Genomic DNA, 25435 nt, shown 5'->3' with positions numbered 1-25435 from the left:
TCTGTTGTTGTACAGAGGGACTGGCTGGGATGACAAGGAGCTCAGTCTTTGACAAGGATGAATGTTATTGATAGCTGATGGGAAATTGGGTGTTAATTACAACACCATTCAATATTCATGAGTTATCATTTGAAATAACACCTCTAAGGTTGGAAGGAAGAAGTGCCTACTGCCAGAAACTACTGTGACCTCTCCTCTCTCTCTTAGAGCCTGACTGCAGTAAAGAGCTCCCTCTGGTGGTAAAAATACTGTAATAACACTGTACTCCAATCAGGTACAGGGATTGTTTTCAGTTTCTTCATGCAGGGATCTACTTTTGTGGACTATTGCATAGACAAATTTAACAGCATTTACCCTTTAGGTTTTTGATTAGATAAAAATGTACCAATAATTTATCAAATCTACCTCAGTTTGCAGATACTTTTTTGAGGTAGAGTTACTAACCTTTCTTGTAAAAATAGGTTATTTATGCGATTAACAAAAAACTTCCAAGATAAGAGCAAAAATATGATAACTCGAAAAAAAATAGTAAACCTGAACCTCATTATGGAATATTATTGGGATTATTAGCTACTGTAAGGCCATTGTTTTTGGAAACATCTTAAAGCAGGTTATTGTCATTTCATATATTTGCTAAATAAGTTTTGAAATTTGGATTTTGCCACTTTTGCAACCTCCTGCCTACCTCCTGCCTGTCTGTTGTAATTATGTTCCCTGTGCCCCCCAACCCCTCTCTCTCTTTCTCTCTCTCTCCTCTCTAATTCCTGCCTCACATGTTTGGCTCGCTGCGTGAGGCGAGGACTAAAGAGGACACACTGATAATCCAGCCTTTCGCTCGCCACGTCAAATCCAGACACACACACACACACACACACACACACACACACACACACTGACCTCCCTAATATCAAGAAAAAAAAATACAATGATCAGAAAACGCCTCGATTCGCCTCTGCCTTTGAAATCCAGAAAAGACTCCACGTTCATAATTGGATTACTTGGATAAATGGCAACAATAATCACATGGGGAAGGATTAGTCATGTTTGCTAAAACTACAGTAAAAGGTTTGATTTTTTCTGACCAATACTATTGATTGCATTAGGGGTTAATCTCATTCTGAAGCATGATATGAGAAATCATACAATCAACATTTTTTTAAGGACTGTGATCTCTTTAAGTTTGATTTTGAATGTTTATGTGTTCAAAAAGTTAATGCTGCACACTCTCTGAACCACTAACTGATGCTGGTGGTGTATGTATGTGGGCTGCAGATGTGTGTGTGTGTGTGTGTGTGTGTGTGTGTGTGTTTGTGTCCATGACTTTGTGCTTGCGTGCGAATGAAAGGATATCATGTTTGAATATGAGGGTATTATACCGTGTGTGTGTGTGTGTGTGTGTGTAAGTAAATCCATCCATCCGCCCAGCCATCTGTTGGTGTTTGGAAAATGTTTTATTTATTCAGCTATTTATTTACAGTCACATTGTACGTATCAAGAGGTAAACCACAGACAGCTTTCCATTTACTATGGTATACAACACACACACACACACACACACACACACCATTAAACACTCATACACAAGCATTAGAATCTCCTTTCATTCAAACACAAGCACAACAAAATCACAGAGACAAACCAATAAGCAGTAAAAACATGTAACTAAATGCTATTACACTGGAAAAAAAAAAGGGGGTGGAAAGAAAGAAAAACAAAAGGAAAGGTAAAAGAAAGTAAATGAAGAAACAGCCGAGCTCGACAGAGAGAGAAAGAGCCGACTGTTGTATCTGGAGTTTTGATTTCATCCTCGCTGAGTGGACAAAATATTAGGAACACCTTCTTTTTCCAGACTGACTTTGATTTTACCGTTTTAAAGGAGCCATGTGTGGAATTCTAACATCAATAAATCATTACCACATTCATTTTGAGACATTAGTATCATTACTGTAAACAAACGAGACCATCGCTGAGAAGACTGTCGGTCTCTACTGGCCTCTACACTACATTTTACATTGTGAGCCACCAGGTCAGATTTGGAGGGAAATCTGCTGGATCGCTTTACGGCACAAAACAGGTAGAGGGCGCTGTTCTTCCAGAGCTAACAAAGATAAAGCTTTCACAGTTTTTGGCAGATGGTGAAAAGAATGAAAGACTGATGGAGAAATCACTTCCAACAGGTTTATCCTCTTCAGTAAATGCAAATGCGATCAGAGACAGGAGAGGGGGGGGGGACAGGACGCAACAGGTTTTCTGGGAAATGTAGTTTTCATTTTGAGAAACACTAACAATACCACTGGCGTGAGATAGAGGCGTCCAATCGTCTCCACCGTGGTCTCATTTGTTTACAGTAATTATACCAAAGTATCACAATTAATTTGACAATTGATGTTTAAAATGCATGAAGGCATGAAGAAGAGAGGAAACTGGTTATCGGTCGAAAAAGGATTTTTCAGCTTCGAGACAACTGAGGCACGGATTGTGCGACGAATAAAATGAAGGTGGTCCTAATATTATAGACACTCATCTTAGATCTAAATGTATTATGCGTAAGATAGTTTGCTGGTATGTCAGTAAGCATGTACATGTGTAAACGCATTTGAATGTATGTGTATGCAGGTGCAAATGCGCAAATACATGCATTTGCCTCCATTGTGTGTATGCTTGTGTGTGTGTGTGTGTGTGTGTGTGTGTGTGTGTGTGTGTGTGTGTATGTGTTTGTGTGCAGTACACATTTGCTGTATATATAAAGTGTTTCATTCCATCATTTCAAACACTTACAAAATGGTTGCTGGCTTGAAAGCGAAGCACATTATGTGTTACTTAAAGTTGTATGCAGATGATGTGCCGATGTATGTGTGTGTGTGTGTGTTTAGCGGATGGGGGCTTTCAGGGCGGCGTCCACCTCCTCCTCCGGCTGCAGCGTGTGCCACTGGGCCACCGGGCGCCGGGGGTTGGCCAGCATGTCGGACCAGTGGCGCAAGCCGACGCCCGAGGCGCCGAAGCCGATCCAGCACTTGCCAATGGCGTCGTTGCTGCCCAGCTTGTCGTAGTCGTACACGGTGATCAGCACCTGGACTTTCTGCGTTGGGGGGGGGGGGGGGGAGAGGAAGAGAAGCCACCATTAGACAAAAACTCTGCTGGATGGTTCCAATCCCACAACTGACTGGGGAAATTAATGGGTGTAATTCTCTCCCCTACCATACTTTTGCTTGAAGATGGCCTTAGAACTCTTTTTTTTTTCATTTTAAGCAACAACCCCAAACCAAAAAGGGTGGAAGAGGTCACATGTGAAAAAATTTATTTGAGTTATGAGATTAAAAGTCAGAATTCTGACTATTAATTCTGACTCATAATTCTGAGATTAAGCTCAGAACTCAAACGTTTCACGTGGCCCACCTTCAACAAATGCCTCCACACAAAAAAACCCCAAATAATCCAAGCACTCTCCATTCTCTCTTCTTTGACTTCTAAATAATAATACATTTAATTTATAACCGCCTTTTAAAACACCCAAGGACACTGTACATGATAAAAAACTATAAGCGAAAAAGAAAAACACAAAGTGGCACTAAATCAGTCAATACATACTGTAGTGAAAATTGAAATTGATCTTAGACTGTAGTTGTATTGGGCAGCTCCCATATGGGAATGTATATAACTGTATGAATGTAGAATAGAGCAGTGATTCTCAACCGTTTTCATATCAAGGACCCTAATTTAGTCCACATTTAGAGCCACGGACCCCCCATTTGATGAGATTTTGTCTCTCTGACCCAAATCTGAGAATATTTTTATTGTCAGATATGATTTTGTCCAGAATTCCATAACTATCTGTATTGTAGGTAGAGAGATAACAGAGAAACTATGATCAAAACAGTCATTCTTCTACATTCTATAAGTGTGTTGACTTATTTTAAATGAAATAATGGTTGAAGTTTAACAATTCATCAATTTTCTGGGGACCCCCTGGAACCCCCTGAAGGACCCCTGGTGGTCCCCGGACCCCACGTTGAGAACCACTGGAATAGAGCGAGCTTACTCACTCTTTTCCATGGACAAATAAAGGATGTAAAGAATAAAAATAATAACTGAGGAGTTTCCATACCTGGATCTGGGAGAAGGGGATCTCGAAGCTGAAGCTCTCGTTGAAGTACGGATTCAGAGTGTTTTGCTTGACTGACGTCTTCTTCTTCTTCAGGCGCTTCCCGTTGTGCTGCAGTACCACCTTGACGAAGGGATCTGAGAGACAGAGAGAGAGAGCGAGAGAGAAAGAGATGGAGAGAGAGAGAGAGAGAGAGAGAGAGAGAGAGAGAGAGATTGCATCAGACAGACCAACAGAAAAGGAGAAAAAGACAGGGACGGACAATCAGAAGAGTCAGAAGGGATAACTGTAAGCTTGCCATTTGCAGGTTCAACGGTATGTGTGTGTGTGTGTTAGGGCTGTCAATCTTCCTCTGTAATTCCATTTGAATTTCAATGCTTTAATATTTTTAATATTCGAATATATTCGAATTTTTAATGCTCAAATTTAGCCTATTATCCTGTACCTAATATAGGCTTATGCCAATTCCTACACTATCAGCATGTGGTTGTTATCTACGTTCTGTCCACTAGAGGGCATTCCAACCACTCAAAGCTATTGTTTTGTTGTAACATTACAAATAAACATTTGGAATTACCAACAGGTGATAGCTTTCTTGCTAAGTAATAATTAAGCTTAGGCACAAAACGAATAACGTTAACTTCTAGAAGGAACGTCTAGAATATTTAAAATAGGATATCAGAAATAGTCCAGCAATGATGTTTAATAAAGAAGCAAACATATGGTTTGTACATTGCACAGTCAACTTTAATGAACATTTTAATTAAATCTCTTCAACAAGTATTTTGTCACTGTTGGTCAAAAACAACAGTCCACTCGCAGTCAACTCACTGGTCCACTCGCCAAACAAATTAAATGAAATGTCATACAAAATAAATCAAAGTGCGCTTACTGCGCTATTAGTAACATTAGATAAATAATAAATTTTCAAACAACATTGCCGAGATTTGGTCCTAAAGGTTGTTGGCCAAAAACACAAGGCGATCCACGTTTTCTGAATCTAGTGCAGAGCGTTTTTTATTTACTATAATCCCAGCCGTGGAGAAAAACCTTTCTGCTCTAACCGAGGTGCCCGGGATGCTCAAGTAGCGCCGTGCCAGCTGGGCAAGGTGGGGGTACTTGGACCTTGACGTCTTCCACCACGACAATGGGTTGCTGTCGGTGGGTAGTGGGGTCTTACTCTCGTACATCAGCATTTCTTGCTGTAGCACAGCTCCAATAGCTCTACCACCCGATGCGTCTGCGCCTTGGCGCACACACATTCGAATGGCAATTTCAGCATTCGAATAGTATTATTTTTTTTAATATTCGAATTATATTCGAATCCCGAAATTCGTTCCAACAGCCCTAGTGTGTGTGTGTTATGCTCACCTGACAGTCCTCCGACGTCCATCTTCTTCAGGTTCTTGGCCTCCATGATGTTAACGGTTAGCTTACCGGCCGTGGGGACGTAACGCAGGGAGATGCAGACATCACCCAGCTTCTCTTGCTGTCGGGGACAACACACACACACACACACACACACACACACACACACACACACACAATGAAATACTCAAGAAGAACCTACGTCAACCTCAACCCACTACTTCATTTCTCCTCCCCTTTACTTACTCTACTTCCTACTTCTACTTCTTCTCCCTTTTTGGTGCAGACAAAAGTCACTCACCTCCTCTTTCTCTCCTCCCACCAGATCCTTCCATTCGTGTATCGGCTGTGCCAGGTCGATGCTGTTCATGGGGATCTTGAGGTCGCCGATCACGTCGTGTTTACCGAAACGGTCAAAGTCAAAGACCTGCAGCACCAGAGTTTGACCGGCCAAGTCATTGAATGGGATCTGGAAAGGGAGAGAGAGAGAGAGAGAGAGAGAGAGAGAGAGAGAGAGAAAGAGAGAATACGAAGACAATTTATTGTTAAAATCTCAATGGTAAAAAGGTTTCATCCAAGGTGCTGTAGATACATTTTGGGGGAAAAAAACATACCTGATGTTCAATATTTAAAAAACGTAAGTCATCATACCATCAAACCTGTTGCTATTTTGTAAGCAAATGTGTTAAAATTAATAAAACTAATAATGTTGGAAGGTAATGCTTAAATGTTTAAAACAAGAACTGAAAAATACTGAAAAAATACATCCCTGGCCATTGCAAGCCTCACATAGTCACTAATAAAACTTTGTTTTATCATTGCAAGGACAGTCTTTGATCATATATAATTAATGTGATTATTAGGTCAACTTTATGTCTATTTTCATGCATGTAATTTCTTTGTTGTAAAGCACTTTGAGCTGCATTTCTTGTATGAAAGGTGCTATACAAATAAAGTTTATTATTAAGGATTTTGGTGTCTGCAAAAGTGACAGCACTTCCACTGTTTTTTTTGTAGAATGACCCAAGATCGTTTTCTCAGCTACAGTGGTAAGCAAAACATTATGATGTCACAGTGAAGTTGACCTTTGAACTTTTGGATATAAAATGTCATCACTTCATCATTTTATCCTATTAGACATTTGTGTGAAATTTTGTCATAATTAGCGTATGAATTCTTGACTTATGGCCAAAAACGTCTTTTGTGAGGTCACAGTGACCTTGACCTTTGACCTTTGACCACCAAAATCTAATCAATTCATCCTTGAGTCTAAGTGGACGTTTGAGCCAGATGTAGTGAAATTCCCTCCAGGCGTTCCTGAGATATCGCGTTCATGAGAATGGGACGGATGTGAGGTCACAGTGACCTTGACCTTTGACCTTTGACCACCAAAATCGAATCAGTTCATCCTTGAGTCCAAGTGGACGTTTGTGCCAAATTTGAAGAAATTCCTTCAAGGCGTTCCTGAGATATCGCGTTCATGAGAATAGAGGCATAAAAATGATAGTACTAATAGTAGGTAATGCAAATCTTTGGTTGAAAGGCCTCTACAGACTGATATACAGACCTTAAAGGTGAAGGTCTCGTTGAAGACGGGGCAGAGGTTCTTGCGCTGGACTTTGGTCTCAAACTTCTTCTTCTTGTCCGGCAGCATGTAGACTTTGACGTAGGGGTCTGACGTCCCGCCCAGGTCCATCGCCGCCAGGTCCTGAGCCTGGAGGATGCCGACTATCAGCTAGAGGGAGGGGGGGAGGAGAGGGGGAGATAGGTTCAGCTATTATGAAACTATGAAGACTGTTATGAGTGAGGATGGGACGAGATACGATTCAATACGCAATATGGGGTTCAAGATTCAATACAACCACGATATGATGTAATAAATAAAAGTTCAATGACAACAAAGTCTGACTGTACAGAATGAAAGAATAAAATGTTGCTAATATCACAATTTATTTTTCTGCCCTGCGATACGTATTGTCACATTTTTGTATCGCAATATATTGAATTTCGATATATCGTCCCATCTCTATGAGTGTGTGTCAGAGGTGAGGTGAGGTATTGGTGTGCTTTCAAAGTTGTGTTTGTACGTGTGTGTGTGTGTGTGGGTACCTGGTTCTCAGTGAAGTTATAGTCCAGTGTGTACTCCAGTTTGCCAAAGTACTCCTTTTCTTCCTCCTCCTTCCCTGGCTCTCCTTCCTGGAAGACACACAGCATGGTTAGCAGGTAACAGACAATGTGATTCAGCTCATAGCTTTTTGAATTTTTTATGTCAAATAGGTATATGGTATGATAGGTAGAATGAGTTAAAAAGGCAGAAAAAGTGTGACTTTAATCTCACCATGCCAAGATATATTGCAATGAATAGAAAGCCTGGAAAGGTTAAATTCTTTCAGTTCGTTTTTACAACCCAATATCGACTTTATTCATTATCGTTTTTGCTGACAGGTCAGCGTTTTCCCTCTTCCCTCCCTCCCATTTTCCCATCCTTCCTCACCTTGGTCTCCCCCTCCTCTCCCTCCTCCTTCTTCCTGCGCCCTCGTCCTCCCTTCCTCTCGCGGACCTTCTTGGGCTTCTTGGTCTTGCTGATGCACTTCTTGTAGATGCAGAAGCACAGGCAGCCGACCAGGGCGAGGACCACGAACACGATGGCGCCCACGGCCCACATGGGCACTGGGGGAAAGGAGAGAGAGAGAGAGGAGATAGACAAAGGTTGGTCCTGTGTACGTCAGTGGAGAAGAGCATTGAGACTGGGTGTTGACATTAGCTGGGTGAGGGGTTTGATTCCTACTAAGAACATTCATTAAGAAGCGTATCATCAGCATATTGTATAATCCTGTGGAAACATCCTAACTCCAATTTTGGTGATTTGCATGTTTTCACATCAGTTTTATTTTTTAATTATTTCTCCTTTACGTAGCCAGGAAGGTGAGACACAATATCTCTTCTTCCAGATTTCACATAAAACAATTTCTCACATAAACACAGGCTACAAACCGTAAAAACATCACAATAGACAAAAATATACAGTCCAAATCGATGAGAAAAAAGCTTAAAATCTCAAAGAAGGGCACATAAAATGGTGACGATCATAAGCCTAGATTAAATGAACCAGTGACAAGTCTCTTTAGTAGTTAGTAAGATACTTTTAAAAGCATGCAAAGGATTACACATTCTTCTGTGAGCTGAGAAAATAGACCTCTTTCAAAACCCATTGGAAAATGTTTTTCCTAGTTCCTGAAAAGTTGACATTTTGGAGATACAATTGTCACTATTATTATAGAATTATCCATCATGTATATTGTGTATATTGCACTGTGCTATTATTGCACTACTATTAGTATTATATTAGTATCATAATGGGTATAGCTTATTTTTGCACTGTATGCCATACAATGCATACCTCTAAATCAGCACTTTTGCACTGTATGTTATGTGTGTTTATTTATTTATTTTTTTGTTTCTTGTTACTTGATAATTGTTTCTTGTAAATTGTACTACTCTACGTGCCTCTGCAATTGCCCCTCGGGGACAAATAAAGTGAATTGAATTGAATTTAACTGAATTCACCAAAGGCTAGATGTAATGTGCTAGAGGAGAGAGTTTCATTTCTGTTAGAGAGAGAGACATTTGGTTTAGTTTAGTTTAATTTTGTGTAGAAAGTATTTACAACTATGAGCATTTTTACTCTGGTAAAAAGACAATGTGAATACAATAAGGAGTCAAAACAAAGTGTTCAAGTCTGTGAAGGATGTGTCTCCCAGAAACATCTACTGTATTAATACTATCCTCTTCACAACAGCTGCAAAGAGGATAGTATTCATGTTTATTTGCTCAAGGCATTTAAAACTCAAATGCTCAATGCTCAGAGCTGCTCAGTGGCCACCAGTAGGAGACTGTGGTTTTACTGGGCAGCTCCCAGTGTGAATTCATGCAAGTAATGAGTATGAAGCATGGCGGTGCTGGAAAGGGGCATGTGTGCTCAGAAAAACCCTTCTCTGGGTAAATAAAGGCTCAAAACAGCACAAACCAAATGGTACAAGAGATGGACTTACTTCTGAGTTTATGATCTTGAAGAGCGGAGAAGTCACATGAAGAGATGAGAGAGAGCAGAATAAACAAATGAAAGTTGCATATGGTGAAACAGATGAGATGAGATGATATCATGATGTATTCAATTCAGGATGTGGGGATATAATTGATAAAAATGGATCACAGATTGATACTTGGTGGTGTGTGTGTGGTTAAATGGCTGGCTGCCTGTCTCTGCATGCATACATATGTGTTTGTATGCATGCATGCATGCCTATATACACAACTGTATGTATTTGTGCAATTGGGAATGTGTGCATGTTCACATCTACATCACATGTGCATAGGTGTGTGTGCACATGTCTGTATACTATATGTATTTTGTGTACATGTGTGTTTTTGTACATACAATGTATATGTGCAGGACTGCAACTAAATTATTTTCATTATTGATTAATCTATCGATTGATTTTTCAATAAAATGTCATGTAATAATGACAAATGGCCCAGAACCAGAGCCCAAAGTGATTCTTAAAATGTTCTTAGTCTGACCGGCAGCCAATGAAACCCCAAAGTATTCATTTTATAATGATATGAAACAGAGAAAAGCAGAAAATCTTAGCATTTCTGAAGCTGTAACCAGCAAATGTTTGGTATTTTTAAATAAATGATAAATGACTAAAACTATTAATCGATTATCAAAGTGATAATTCATTTTCTGTCATTTTTATGTACATGTGTGTGCGTGTGCGTGTGCGTGTGCGTGTGCGTGTGTGTGTGCGTGTGCGTGTGCTCACTTGGCAGGTGTGTGAGCTCGTTGAAGAACTTCTTATGCATGCTGTTGAACTGGTGGTTGGAGTGGTGGGAGGGGATGTGATGGGGAGGGGGCTCTCTCTCCTCCTCCTCCTCCTCCTCCTCGGCCGCCCTGCGGAGCCGCGCCCCCGCCAAGCTGACCAATCGCATCGCTGCTCTGGAAAACAAGGGGGGGGGGAGACAGCAAACGGTCAGCAATCCAGCTTTCCACGTGGTACCATAGCATAACATATAAAACATCATCAAATAGATAGATCCAGTCCTCACTTCTGATTGGCTGATTCACATTGAAGCTGTTGTAAAATACACAATAAAAACACACCCATGGCCGCATAATTTAAACTGACTGAAGTGTAAATAGATTTGTTTGTTTAAATATTAATGAGTTAATGAAAATGACCTCTCATACCAGTAGGGGGGAGCGGGGTAAGATGAACCAATTTTTACTCAAAATGTTATCTTGGTCTTGAAAATAAAAGATTTTGAGCCCTTTGTGTACACTCTAGGCTATTAAACAGGCAATTCAATATTCCCCAGCAACTCAATATTGCTATATATACTCAATATGCTACTTTATACTTCTACTCCACTACATTTCAGAGGGAAATATTGTACTTTTTACTCCACTACCTTTATTATTTTGCAGATTTGGGTTATTAATACAAAATATAATCAACTAATAAATTGTGATGTATTATTATAGATTACTGTAAGCTACCCAGCAGTATATAAAGTAGTGGAAATCAGCCCCACCTTTTCCAGCTGCAACATTAAAGTGATGCTTACACATTAATGCATCAATAATTGTAATTCAAGTAATATAATATATACTGTATTATTCTGAAATGGGCCATTCTGCATAATGAGTACTTTTACTTTTGTTGCTTTAAGTACATTTTGATGCTAATACTTTTGTACTTTTACTTAAGTAGCATTTTGAATGCAGGACTTTTACTTGTAACAGAGTATTTTTATACTGTGGTATTTCTACTTTTACTTAAGTAAAAGATCTGAGTACTTCTTCCACCACTGGAAATAAGTGATGAAATTTTGAGCACAATCAGTCGTCATGATGGCGAAAACTAGGAAAACTTTGAAAACTTTGAAAAGATTGAAAATAACTGGAATTATCCTGCAATTATGGGTAGAGACTAAACCAGTTTTAAAATTTTTACAGGGTTTACAGCACATCTGTGAAGTGTGTTCACTGTTTAGTGAAGTGCTGCCCAGGCTGTTGTTGGAGCCCTGCGCTTAAACAGACTTAATGGATTATAATGTGTCTGCCCATCTCTCTGTTTGTTTTCTCTGTCTGTTGCTGTCTGTCTCTGTCTTCCCTTTCTCTCTCTCTACATGAAAGAGGCCAGCAATTAACCTCTGCCTTAACATCTGTCCCTGTATTGTCTCTGTCATTCTATTTCTCGCTCATACTCGTAAAAATATTTGTTTCTTTCTCTCTGAAATGTTACTTGTCAAATTTTCATCCCTTTTCGCTCGCTTCTCCCTCTGTTTCACCTTTTTTTTTCTTTCTTTCACCTTCCTGTTTGACCTTTCGTCTGACTGTAATCTGTTTTTCCTCCCCCGCTTGCTTCGCTCTACTCCCTCAATCTGTCACCATCCCATTCACACTTTAGTTTGAAGCATCTCCTCTCGTAGCCTATGAATTATCAGGGGTGGAAAGAATACAAAACTCTCGGTAACACTTTACAATAAGGGTACACAAGTTAAGGGTTAGTTAATGCTTAATAAGCATTAACTAACCCTTAATTAAGGGTAACTAAGGTATTAATATATACATTATTTAATAGTTTATAAAGATGACTATTAAATAATGTATAAATTAATACCTTAGTTAACATGAACACCATTAGTAAATGATTACCCGACACATTAGTTAACTGTTAATTAAGGGTTAGTTAATGCTTATTAAGCATTAACTCACCCTTAATTAATGTACCCTTATTGTAAAGTGTTACCAAACTATCTTACTCAAGTAGAAGTGCTGCTACTTTACTAATGTTTTACGTAAGTAGAAGTAAAATTACTGGTGTAAAAATCCACATTGGTAAACGTAAAAGCTGCTCATGTAATTGGTAGCCTACTCAGTGTAAGTTAGACTTGAGAAAAACAGACGTTGCTACATATGATCTTTCCCATGCAATGCAAAAAGGATGAGAGGACCAAGTTTAATATGCGATGTTGCTTGTGGTCTTGACTCTGTTGAGCAGTGTAAATAATAGTGTAAAAAATAATTAAAATGACCATAAAGTTACATTGTTTTTTCTTGTGCTATTAGCTACCCAACTAGCTAGCAAAGTTAGCAAACTATATCTAGAAAACATCACTAGGCAAAACCAAACTTTGGCTGGTTGAATGGCTTTTTTGGCCAATGTTAACTATTATCATGGATAACTTTGAGCATCCAGTGTTACAGTTAGCGTGCGTAACATTTCCTCTACATGCGTGTGCACGTTTGATGCAGATGCTCTTTAGCATTAGCCAGATTCTGATGCAAAGGTAATGGAAAGAGTACATAAAAGTAGATAAAAGTACCTAATTACAGCAATGAGAGTGAATGTAACTTCTATTATATTATTACCAAGTAAAAGTAAAAGCTGCTTGTGTAAAATGTAGGCTACTCAGCGTAAACATTAGTTAAAACAGACATTGTTACATAATCTTTCCCACGCAATTCAAAAAGGATGTGAGGACTGATTCAATATGTTATGTTACTCATGTTCTTGACTACGTTGAGCAATGTAAAAATAAGACAAGACAGAAATCCATGTCATTGTGCGATCTATGATGTAAATTCTTTTTTAAAATGCCCCATTATTCAAAGTTATAGTTATCGATTTTTCTTGCGCTATTAGCTACCCAAATAGCTAGCAAAGTTAGCAAACTAGCTAGAAAACATAGGCAAAACCAAACTTTGGCTGGTTGAATTTTTTTTGACCAATGTTAACTACTATCATGGATAACTTTGAGCATTCATTGTTACAGTTAGTATACTTAACATTTCCTCTACATTCTTGTGCAGGTTTGATGCTCTTTAGCATTAGCCAGATTCTGATGCAAAGGTAATAAAAGTAGAATAATACACTCAATTACAGCAATGGGAGTAAATGTAATTTCTGTTACTTTATTATTATTAATATTAAGTTTATTTAGAGAGGGACAATGCACAACACAACATAAGAAATAAAAAATATGAGAGATGATATGTTGTACCAGATTTAGCTAATAGCTAATTTCCATCTGTTGTCTCTGGACAGGTAGACATAGAAGACATAGTAGAAAAGAAACAATAAAATACACAGTTAAAAACATACAATTACAGCATAACTAATTCACACAGGATACATAAAATTTCATAACATACGTGGGAGCATGTAGACACTGGTATTGGATTAAAATGAATACGTACACGTCTGGTTACACATAATCCATAGATTTACTTTACATGAGAAAATTTGAACGTTTATGCAAAAGAATTGCATGTAACACGAAATTCTCACGAAATATGACAGTGATTCTAATGGTTTCATGGTTTTCTTGCCTGCTTAAGACCATGTGATGAAATATGAAAAGTCCTAAAAAATCATAACCCATAAAAATGTCCCAGATGCCTCAAAGGTAAGAGAGTTTTTAAATGTATTGAAAATTGGCTGCATTCTATTTTTATGTGTGAACCATGTTTTGATATGCTTTTTAAAACAAAGTGTAAGAAAGTAAAGGTGTACTTCCATCTTTGTAAATTATTTGGATTATTGTACAATGTTTCTGTTTTGCATAATATGGGAATATGGAAAACAGGGAATATGTGGATCTTCCAAATTTTACTTCCTCCTCTCCTCTCATCCATCCTCCCTCCCTGCATCCTCTCTCCTTTCCCTCCCTCCTCCACTTGCCCTCTCTCTCCTGTGTTCATCCCTCTTTCCTCCACATCCTCATTCTCCGCTCTTCCTCCTCCTCTCCCTCCTTCCTCACACACCCCCCTCCGTCCCTCATTCCTGTGTTTGATGGCATGTCATGAAAGAGTAAAAACTGTCTCACTCTGTGCATAATAATCCTCCTGACTGCAGTGGACACACACACACACACACACACACACACACACACATACAAACATTCATACATTGAGATTCTACCGTTCTTTCATTTGCTTTCATTCGTCATCATAAGGCAAGCGACCTAATATAAAATATCAATTATGTTTTCAGAAAAGCATTAATTTCTGTTTTTTTTTTTTCAATTTCCAGACCCTGTTTTCATACAATTTACATCAGTTTGATACTACTGACTATGAGTTACACTATGAATTTACCCCATTCAGGTTTAAGTCAGCGTGAAAGGTGGATAAACTGAATGTAGATGGTCAGTTTCTGGTAATCATGGCATTCTTTTTAGGACTTATGGACCTTGCAAGTTCAGTTCAACCTATCACACACACACACACACACACACACACACACACACACACACGCTCCACCCACATGGGCCGTCGCTCTGTCACTCAGTGCGGCGACGTAACAAGATTAATTGCCAAAGGTAATCCAAAAATCCCCCCGGCTTAACCAAATGAAGGACAGCTCGCCTCTCTCCGGTGGCTCCGCCCCTTTCTCCTCCCTCCCACCCCTCCCTCCCTCTTTTCTCTCTCTCTTTTCTCCCTCCTTCAATCCCTTCCCTCTTCTCCTGCTGCTCATCTCTCCTTCCCATCATTCCCCTCTCTCTCTCGCTCTCCCTGTCCGTCATTAACCCTCTTTGGTCTCAGCTGAAATGGAGACAAACCCCTCCACACACACGCGCATACACACACACACACACACACACATCATATTTCCATAACGAGATCTGATTTAGGTGGCTAGCTGTGTCACATTAACCCTTTTAGCCCTCAGGATTGTGTAAGCAGAGGATTAGAGAGGCAGACCTCATTTTGTTTGTGTGTGTGTGTTTGTAGATAGATAGATAGATAGATAGATAGATAGATAGATAGATAGAGAGAGAGAGAGAGAGAGAGAGAGACATGCTGTGGGTCAGTGGCCATGTTGAAGTGTTTATACTCCCGCTGGTTAATAGGCTTCTGACATCACTAGGCAAGGTCAGTGTGTGTGTGTGTGTGTGTGTTGGCAGGGGTCAGCAGCTAGCGTGACCTGTCACTCTTTTCAGCTGAGTTGAAGTTAAGCTCCTCTGCAGCTACACACACGCCCCCCCCCCCCCCCCCAACCACACACACACACACACACACACACGCACACGCACACACAGACCTACAGAGAAATCTTGCTGATTAAAAATGTCAGATCAGTGGGTCATCAGATGAGAAGCTCTCCTCTGATCGTGAAACTACTGCTGGCATATGGTGAATATTGACTCTCTCTCTCGTTCTCTTTCTCCCTCTCATTCAGAATGAATGTCTTTGATTGTAATGCGCTATGGCAAGTCACATTCAAAACAGACAATGCATGCAAAATAATTCTTATTTCCAAAATGCTGGAAATGTTCAGTCATAACGTGAACTCATTTTAAATTCTCTGTCTTCTTATTAGAAGTTATTGGAGGTAATTCATATTGCACACATTGATTAGATTATTAACACGTACTTAATACCATCAATACAGCCAGTGATGCTGAAAATATATGTAGTGGTAAATAAAAAGACAGATAAACTATAATCTTCATTTGGTGATCATCATCATCAAACAAAAATCCATTCAGATTTCAGAAAAGCATGAATTTATGCTTATCCAGCATTCAACCAATTTTTTTGAGGCTGATACTGAAATTTTTAGCTTGAAATCGTATTTTGTGCTGGTATAGAATACAATATCATTAAATTTGATCATTTTCATACCCAGAGATTGCAAGTATTCAGTGTTTCCGCCAGAATTGTATTCTTATCAGGGTGGAGAAGCCTCTGAAGCAGCATTTATTCCATCATGGGACACTTAAAACTCTCCACTGAAACCCAGACTGATGAAATTCTTTTAGGGGTAACAGAGTGACCCACAACACCTATTCAATGGAGGGGAAACTCTGGGACACATTACTGCCTTTAAATGAAGGATTAATGCACAAGAAACATAGGTACACAATTAATTAAATAAATAAATCAAATGCAAAGAAAATAGACTTTTGTGTTTTTCTACAGCTGTGGTCAGGGAGGAACCTCCATCATATCAGAGGTGGATGACATTGACTGATAATTAATAAAAGCTCCTATATATCAGTCTAAGCGTATTATTCTGCTGTTTCTGCCAGAACTCTGCACATTGCATAATGACATTTTAGACTCCAGAGTATGATTTACTTTCTGGGCCACGGCAGATTTAGGCGGGAGCGCTCCCAAAACATTACATCAGACGGTCTGACACTTGGTCAGCCTGGGACCCGAATGAGGAATTAGAGATCCCAGGTTGATGAAAACATGTTGCTACTCTTTGACATGAGGACATCCCCCCACATGTGGGTCAGTGGCCCCATTTAGGGTCCCCGACCCACACGTTGAGAAACTATAAATTGAATGAATGAGATTCTGTTGGAAGAATTTGTGGTGAGGCCTGAGCAACAAATATTTCTAGCGATGGCATTGGCTGCTAGAATGTAAACAATTTAAAAATGTCATTACAAAGAGCAAATAATATAATTTGGATGGAGAGCTTGTGAAATTGTGATGGTCAATCGTCTCATTTGTGATTACTACAGCAGAATAAAATGGAGCTGATATGATTAATTTTTCTGCCCTACGATACGTATTGTCACATTATTGTATCGCGATATATTGAATTTCAATATATCGTCCCATCCCTAGAAGGAATACTATAAATCTATTCAGAAATTCTGGGTAACTTGGTATCAATGTCTCTATCAGTGAAATTCTCTATAATATGTCATGACAAAGACAGTGGCCAAAGCTTTCACAAATGATCACAGTTTTATCACAAACTAGAAAATAAAGCCAATTGCTATAGTTTTTCAGAAGATCCATTTTTGTTTCCAATAATCCCACAGAAACTATATGGAACCCTGGAAGGATTCATTATAAAAAGGAGAAAACAAGTTATGGGAGCAGCTTGGAGAAGTGGAGAAGCAGGAAGTGCTTTTCACCTCACAGGAAGTGATGTCATATTTTGCCTCGCCCATTGTCTTGTCTGTTGCTAATACTGTATATTATCAAAAAAATAGTTCCAGGGAGTTAAATTGTCTCTCTAGAGGCTCGAAAATGATGGATGGCAAAAGGCAGGTGGTGGGAAAGTTCAACGTCAACTCAAACAAGCACAACATTTTCACAATATGGTATTATGGCAAGGTAAAAAAATGTATAATAAAACTTTAGAGCTTTGGAAACCAATATTGAGCCGATATCAGAAAGACAAACAGGTTCCAATTTCACAAAACGATGCAGGCAGCAACAGACGTTTCAATCAACATCAGTAACATAAAATTGTTTCAATGAAAGGACCCAGTCCACACTTTAACTAATTAACAGCCAATTCATAGAACAATAGCTTTCCTATTTATTACAGCCTTGGAAGGTTTGAAGGTTGGAAAAATACTTCCCATGTTGACGTTTCCAACAGTTTCAGGGTCATGTGCCTTTGCTGAGAAGGGTCTGGAAATGTAATATTCCACTGTAATGATACATGTTGATAGATATAGATAAGCGCTAACTAAGTGCAAAGTGATAGACAACTGATGCCACAGAGAACAAGTCGATAGAAGTCTTGTCAGCAGAAAAACCTCCTGCCAGTCAGAACGAGACAAGGGCCTTTTGTGTGAGCAAGGGGAAGAACAAAAGTCCTACGTATTAAGGAGGGATGTCAAAACAACACACACATTATGAACAATGAACTGTGTGACAGTCATTGTATTGGAAGGAGCCACCAACGCACGAGGTGTAACGGGACAAAAAGTGAACATAGAAGGTTTTCCTCGATCCTCAATTCAATTCAGTTGAGAAAAATGTGGTCCTTTGGTAGACCTGGGAGGGAGTGAATAGGTCGATACAGTGGGAAAAATAATATAAAAAGAGATTCATCAGTGCAGAATACACAGCTTAGCTACAGACACAAGAGGCTACATCCAGTGATGTGCAATTGAAGCCATCTAATTACAGTGGAGATAAATCCCTGGTTCTTTTAGAGACTTAAGGCATCAACTCAGTAAAGAAACAGCATTCGCCTTCCTCACCTCCTGCATCTGAAGGATTTCAATTAGTTGTGTGCCTGGTTTACACCAAGTAACTTTATTGGCCTTCTTCTGCCTCATTGTAAGAAACCAGTAAAGATCATTAATCACAGAGAAACTCCCTAAAGTCTCAGATAAAAAGGTCTGAGTCCTTGCCTCAGTGGAAGAAATTGTGACTGGAGCTGAACTATAGCAATACAGTTAAGAGTACATGTTTCTCAATGGGTAAAACCACTAAACTTGATGTGAATTCTTATACCTGCTGTCAGCAACAGGATTTACTTTGTACATGGAAGTTAAGAAAAAGAACTTCCTTCTCAGACACAATGTTTTTTTTTTAATTGTACATTGTATTGTTTTGAGTGGGTTTCCCTTGGTAAAGATACAGAAAGTAACAACTGAAGGTTTAAAGTGGTAATTGTGAGATTTTTTATTTTGGCATATAAGTCAATAAATTAAATAAATAAAGAGATTGGAAGCAGCTTAGATGCGAAAGGTAAACATTCATTCCAGCTGAATAAGCGCAAATAAACAAAAGTGCACAAAACCAGCAAAAGACGAACACATAGGCTTCTATAATACATGCAGCTATGTGCAATGTGTTTCAGTTTTTCTCAGGAAAGAGCTACCAGACACCAGGTGTTTAGAAGCTTTCATGAACTGAATATAGCTATTAATTATACAATTATTGATAGAGAGTAGCAAAATGGACATATTTATATGAAGATGTTGTGAGACTTTCATCCCAATCATCGAACTTTGAGTGCCCAAATGGAAATATAATGCCATATATTTTATAATACCTCACCAAAAAATGTATTCTGGCCATTTGTAATATTTTTGACATGTATATGCATATTATGAAATATATTACTTTGATCAACATATTAATTAAGGACTACGTTTACATATACTCTTGTGACAATATAGTATTAGTAGAACAGTAAACACATTCCTCAAATATATGTATCAAATAAATTTACTCATGTGCACATATGTGATCAACATTGAAATTAATCATAATTGAATATTTAAATATGTTTTTGGAATATATCTGAACTTATATGCATATAAGGTGTCATGTCACTTATTATATTTCAGGCAGATATTGCAGTTGGGGCTCTTGGTGTTTTTCCATGTACAGACTCTCTCCCCTGGCTGCTTCAGACAGATTGTAGGTGAACAGCCGGCAGTGGGATTTTGCGAGGCTAAAAGCTTAATAACCCTGAGCTGAACCCACTGGGTATTTACATGCATACGCCACGCCAATAACTTTTTAGCATTTTAAAGGCAGCTTGAAAAATCAACGGTTAGAGTATAACATCACGATCAAATCATTACAATCGAATCGTTAATTAATCGGTATTCATTCAAATAAGAGATTCCACTTTTTCTTTTTTTTTTTTTTTTTTTTTAGATAATGGAGACAGTGGAGCCAATTATAATATTCAAGCATTAATCTAGGTCAATATTCCTATAATACTCCTATAGTGACTTTAGTGTGTCTATGGTACTCAATAGTGACTTTATCATGCTTTTTTGTATTTTTATCTCCTATGGTATCACCGCTACTATTTCTATAATATTCCTATGATAACTTATACCGTTTATTTAGTGAGTTTATAGTGACCTTATCGTTTTTAATTATCTCCTATGGCGTTACTGTGGGATTGTCTGTGGTATAATCCTTTGAGCTGCTATGATATTTGTATAGTATCCGTCTAAAATGCATTATATCATCACTATAGTTCTTCCAAAAGTGTGACCGGGATCTTATATTTTGATAAAAATCCAGATATTTCATGCTGGCTAAACTACAGCTGCCAGGAAAAGCAACAGAAGGCAGAGAGTTTGCCTGCAGATAGAGAAGTCCAATAGAAACCTAATATACACAGGTAGCCTATACATCAGTGTTATGAAGTTGTTTTGCAGGTGATTCACGTGAAGACAGAGATGCTGCAAATAGACGTGCATTACTAAGCCACTTAAACTAATCGTAGCCAACTTTGGAAACGCACTTCACCATTGTGCGTAAAAGCAAAGCTCAAGCGCATAAACTTTCTCAATAAAGTGCATTCGTTCAAAGACGCAGAATGGTTTTTGCGCAAATATTCACCTTCTAAGTAAGAAAGACACTAAATTACCACTATTCTCTCTCCGTCTGTGACTTTCACAGTGCGCAATGGCCGCTCCTGAACGGATTTACCAAGCAAGGTTTAAGATTAAAATTCCACCTGGAGAAAGACAAAGGTGACTTTAAAGAGAATAAACATTAGAAAACAGCAAAGCAGCAACACAACTCACCCTGTTTAGTCTCTGTCCTTATGGGTTCTGTGTCCTTTCTTAGTATTTTTTTTTTCCTGTAGTATCCAAAGGTATTCTGGACACATCCACAACGGCTGGAGATGAGTAGTTGCGCGCAAGCCTCTCTCTCTCTCTCTCTCTCTCTCTCTCTCTCTCTCTCTCTCTCTTTCTCTCTCCCTCCCCCTCTCTTGTTAATCTCCCCCAGCATCCCTCTATGCCACCTACGCTGCAAAAAAATGTCTCAAGCTCAGTATTAAAATCGGATTTTTCTTAAAACAAGTGAAAAGTGGGGTGAGACAATTCCATTATTTGTTCACTTGTTTCAGGATTTTTTTTTTTTTTTTTTTTTTAGGTATCAGTATCTTGAAACAAGGCAAAATAAGGCAGCTGAAAGTTTTGATTCATGGTGTAAATCTGTGGAAAACATGGTCGTGGGGTCGTGCAGCTTCATTTTATGTGTATACAAGTCGCTTTCTGGTGTGTAAAGTGAGTTTCAGCGTTTCAACAGTTAAGCCGCTTTGCGAGAGTTCAGCACCCTGGACAGCGACGCTTCACTGTAGCAGACCGACCGGAGCTGTCAATCATCTGGAAACCTATCACTTCCTGACTTGTAGGGTCTTATTTGTCCTTTTTGCGGTTTTCTATGGCTGATTGTAAAGACTCAACCAGTTCATGAAACCTTTTACATTCGCTGTGTGTTGGGGTACAAGGAGTTTTTAGGTGTTTCTTGGGGAAAACGGGAGTGATGCGTTTTTACATTTCTGGCAGCACCAACTAAACAGCGCTTTGTTTGAAATAAATAGAAGAACTGTTTGATTGACAGGTGATCTCTGGGTAGTGTACTGCAAAAAAAACCCCACAGCAATGATGCTTAAAGATGTTGCAAAAAATACATAAATAAAAATGATGGTATCACAGTTTGGATAAAAGTATCATGGTAACACTTTACAATAAGGGTCACTAAGTTAGTTAAGTTACACATTATTTAATAGTTTATAAAGATGACTATTAAATAATGTATAAATTAATACCTTAGTTAACATGAACACCATTAGTAAATGATTACCAGACACAGTTAACCCTTAACTTAGTGACCCTTATTGTAAAGTGTTACCAGTATCATTAAACAATGTTAGACATTGACAGTTAATTGACCCGTTGTAGGCCTGTGTAATAGTGTAGTTATACTTCATGACCTAACAGGCTGAAAATAGCCAATGTCTACAACCATAATCATACTACAACTTTAAGCTGTTAAATATAAGATACATTGTAAGGCCACTCCTCCCAGGTGGCTTACACAGATTGAACAAAGGGTAACGCTGAACAGGTCACAGAACAGGTTTCTACACTCCTTTCAACCTGCAAAGAAAATACAGCATGTGCAAGTGAAAAACTGTGCAAGCAAGATGAATATCCCTTCTCTTGGTCCAGAGAGGAGCACAGGACAGTTATGTGATTAGAAATGTCGCCATCTTGTGGTTAGAGAAGGAAAAGACTCTGGTTCTGTCGACTGGGTTGATAGATAAGACACCTTCCAGTCAGCGATTAAGATGTTGGATATTGCGGTAGTTACTGATTGTCCCATTTGCTATCTATTCCTTTTTTGCTTTGCATTCCAGGATAGGGAATGGCGATTGGAATGGTTATGTAACAGCTGCACGGATATACTCCAGTCAACAAGATTTACAGGCTCACTTGTATACTCATTTAATATTTACTCATTTTTTATTGAAAGGCATGTTACTAAAGTAGTGTCAGCAAGTGAAACTGCTTGTCAAAGACGCAGACAGACACAAGACCAGCTCAAAACGTTTATTCAGATTAAGAACAGAGCAGAAACATTTAGTCACAACCTCTTTGTTCAAAATATGACACAAGGAGGAGGCTTAGGTGATTGAGAGCAAAGCGCCATAACCTGATAAAAACATCCACAACACTGACAATGCCTGAACATTCACGGCACGGTTAAGCAGATCGCATATAGAGACGCTCAGTGAATGAATGGCTGAAGACACAGGCGGGGGGGGGGGTGGAGTTAAAGCCCCCGGGTGAACGCCTGGTTCCTGGGGCCTTTTGGGGCGTTTAGCTCTTGCCCCCCAGGGTGTGCTTGTCGAACAGGTACTCGGCCATCTTGTTGTTGTGGGCGTCCATGCGGGTCAGGTTGCTGATGTAGTCGCCCAGCTTCTTGATGGCCTCCACCTGCTCGTTCAGGTAGTGGGTCTCCAGGAAGTCGCACAGCTGGGGACAGAGAAACAGTCCGTTATGATCGGTTTGGTAATGGGAAACTCGAGGTTTAGAAAGTTACCAGTTATCTTCAAAGACTAGTATGAATTTGCATGTGTGAACGTGGAAGAGGAGAGACAGACTGAAAATGCTGAAGACTTATCTAGACACTTGTTAAAATTATGTGATTGCAGACAAAATGACAACACCGAGACTGGACCCTCTCATTTTTAAGATGTCCAATGATGAATTTCAGGTGACGTTTTCCTTCTCCCAAACTGCGATGGGACTCTTCAGACACTTACATGAGGGTCTGTGTGGTCGGAGGCCAGCTTGTGCAGATCCAGCAGAGCCTGGTTGACGTTCTTCTCCAGCTGCAGGGCGCGCTGCATGGCCTCCAGTCCGCTTCCCCACTCGTCAAGCTCTGGTTTCTACAAAAAGGAAGAACATTCAAATTATACTGGGCTGAATACTCTTGAATACTCTACGCTTTTAAGGGAATACGATTCAATTAAACTAGGTCTAGTCATCGAACAAAAGCAGTAGGAGCCAAGTTACAGGATTTTAAAGACAATGGAATGAGTCAGAGAGAGTCAGAGCAGCAAGTCTAACTGACATACCACAACCTCATATCTCTGCTAGACAGTCAGGGGTTGATAAGACATAACATGTTCCCTCAACCCCTCATTTAAAAGCAGACACTATCAATTTAGAAGAGGTCTTATGCAGTTAGTCCTATAGAACAGGTGCCTGCTTTCAAGATGGTGGCTAACGGCTCATAACAGCCATCTTTACTAGACACACTGGGTGCCGTCTCGTCTCGCCCTGCAGTCCAAACTGACCTTGATGTCCTGGAGGAAGATGCGTCCTCCCCTGTTGTTCTGGAAGGCCAGCAGCTTCTCGGCGTGCTCCCTCTCCTCATGGCTGTTCTCCTTGAAGAAATGGGAGAAGCCGGGAAGGGCCACGTCGTCCCGGGAGAAATAGAAGGCCTGAGAGAGAGAGAGAGGGAGGAAGGGACAGGATAAACACAGTGATTAGGGAGACATTACCCATCATTATTTGGCAAAAACGAGGCAGCTGCGACACAAATAGTAGTTAAGAAGCGAGTCAGCGGTCAGAAACATGAGTCATGACTTCTTCGGCCAGTCTAGTCAGTTTTACACTTCGTCGAGCATTGGTGTTAGAAGACGATGAAGGGAAAAAAACAAGCAGCCTAAGCATGACACAGCATTTTTATTCTGGCTGCGGGTGGAGGTTAGTCCACTCCCTATCTGGCAACCTACCAGTCAGAGATAAACAACAGGAGACGTTACTCCCCTTAACTGCTCATTTTCAAGTACTATTTGTAATGAATTGTAACGAATAAGGAGATTATTCAAGAAAATATAGGTAGACACAAGTTATTTCTGTTGTTTTCCTTATTTAACCCTAACGTTAATTTACAGCCAGTCATTCGGCCAACTTTTGGTTGCACCAAACTGTTAAAATGCCATTCGTTTTAAAATGTTATTTTTCTTACCATTGAAGTGTAGGTGTAGGAAGCAAACAGCTCCATGTTGACCATCCGGTTGATAGCGGCCTCGCAGTCGCGGTGGTAGTTCTGACGGACCTGGGACTCCATTTTGGCTGGCGTTTTTTTTTTTAGGTTTTTGTTATCAAAACGGTACAAAAATAGAGCTTCACGTTGGCTTTGTCAGTAGTGTTCAAGTAGAAAATGTCGAGTTTATCAAGTCCGGAATGCAAAATAGTAGTAATACAGCGGGACGAAGGTAGAAGTTCCGTTCAAACACTGTTGAAGCAAGAACTCCTTGTTGTCTCTTCCCTGCGGTGTGAAATGGCAGGCGGTGCTCTCTGTATTTATACGCCAAGACGGACCTTGTGAGAGACACGCGACTGCTGGCGATGTAACCAATCAAGTCACACGTGTAGCAGGAAATGGGCGGGCTGTTTGGACAAGACGGCCAATCAATGACCTCACATAAGCACATGACTCGAGGAGAATTGTGAAATATGATATGGAGCTTCTGTAATCGTGACTCAAGGAAATTAAACGTAACATTGTTTTATTCAGGCGGTGAATGGCACTTACAATGACGAAGCAGTTTTGCAGGTTGAATAAGGAATTGAACTGAATCGCAAAATGTACAGTTTTTAGTGTGTCATTTAAATTTACACAGGAATGGGCATGCTGTGAAATCGTCATCGTCCAACTATTGACAGGCCTACAATTCAGTAGCCTAGTAAATATATATATTTAATCATATGAATTGTTGTTTATCTCACATTCAACATATAAAAAGGTCGAAAAACACATACAAGCAAGTCTTATGATATGAAAATACAATTGAAAGACATGGTGGAAAGGTCTTACTGCCCCTCTGAACATGTGTATTTAGATTTACCTTT

General features: G+C 39.5%; 2 protein-coding genes across 2 annotated transcripts; both read right to left on the bottom strand.

Moving 5' to 3' along the window:
- Positions 1-1454: 1454 nt before the first annotated feature.
- syt5a (synaptotagmin Va) lies at positions 1455-20899 on the bottom strand. Its single transcript, XM_071512425.1, has 10 exons — positions 20804-20899; positions 10297-10469; positions 9523-9537; positions 7965-8140; positions 7580-7666; positions 7038-7205; positions 5772-5939; positions 5474-5591; positions 4106-4239; positions 1455-3079 (listed from the first exon to the last, which is right to left on the bottom strand). Exons 2-10 carry the CDS (start codon positions 10460-10462, stop codon positions 2870-2872), a joined length of 1242 nt encoding a protein of 413 aa, XP_071368526.1. The 5' UTR covers positions 10463-10469; positions 20804-20899; the 3' UTR covers positions 1455-2869.
- A 1705-nt stretch (positions 20900-22604) lies between these two features.
- Positions 22605-24860, bottom strand: fthl27 (ferritin, heavy polypeptide-like 27). The gene is made up of 4 exons (XM_071512424.1): positions 24549-24860; positions 23872-24018; positions 23335-23460; positions 22605-23044 (listed from the first exon to the last, which is right to left on the bottom strand). Exons 1-4 carry the CDS (start codon positions 24648-24650, stop codon positions 22889-22891), a joined length of 531 nt encoding a protein of 176 aa, XP_071368525.1. The 5' UTR covers positions 24651-24860; the 3' UTR covers positions 22605-22888.
- Positions 24861-25435: the final 575 nt, after the last annotated feature.

This window comes from Centroberyx affinis, unplaced genomic scaffold (genome assembly GCF_046629955.1).
Source record: "Centroberyx affinis isolate AG114_WGS23_722 - 3 ecotype Tasmania unplaced genomic scaffold, CSIRO-AGI_Caff_v1 ptg006282l_1, whole genome shotgun sequence".
NCBI lineage: Eukaryota > Metazoa > Chordata > Actinopteri > Beryciformes > Berycidae > Centroberyx > Centroberyx affinis.
This window is presented reverse-complemented; position numbering and strand designations above follow the sequence as displayed.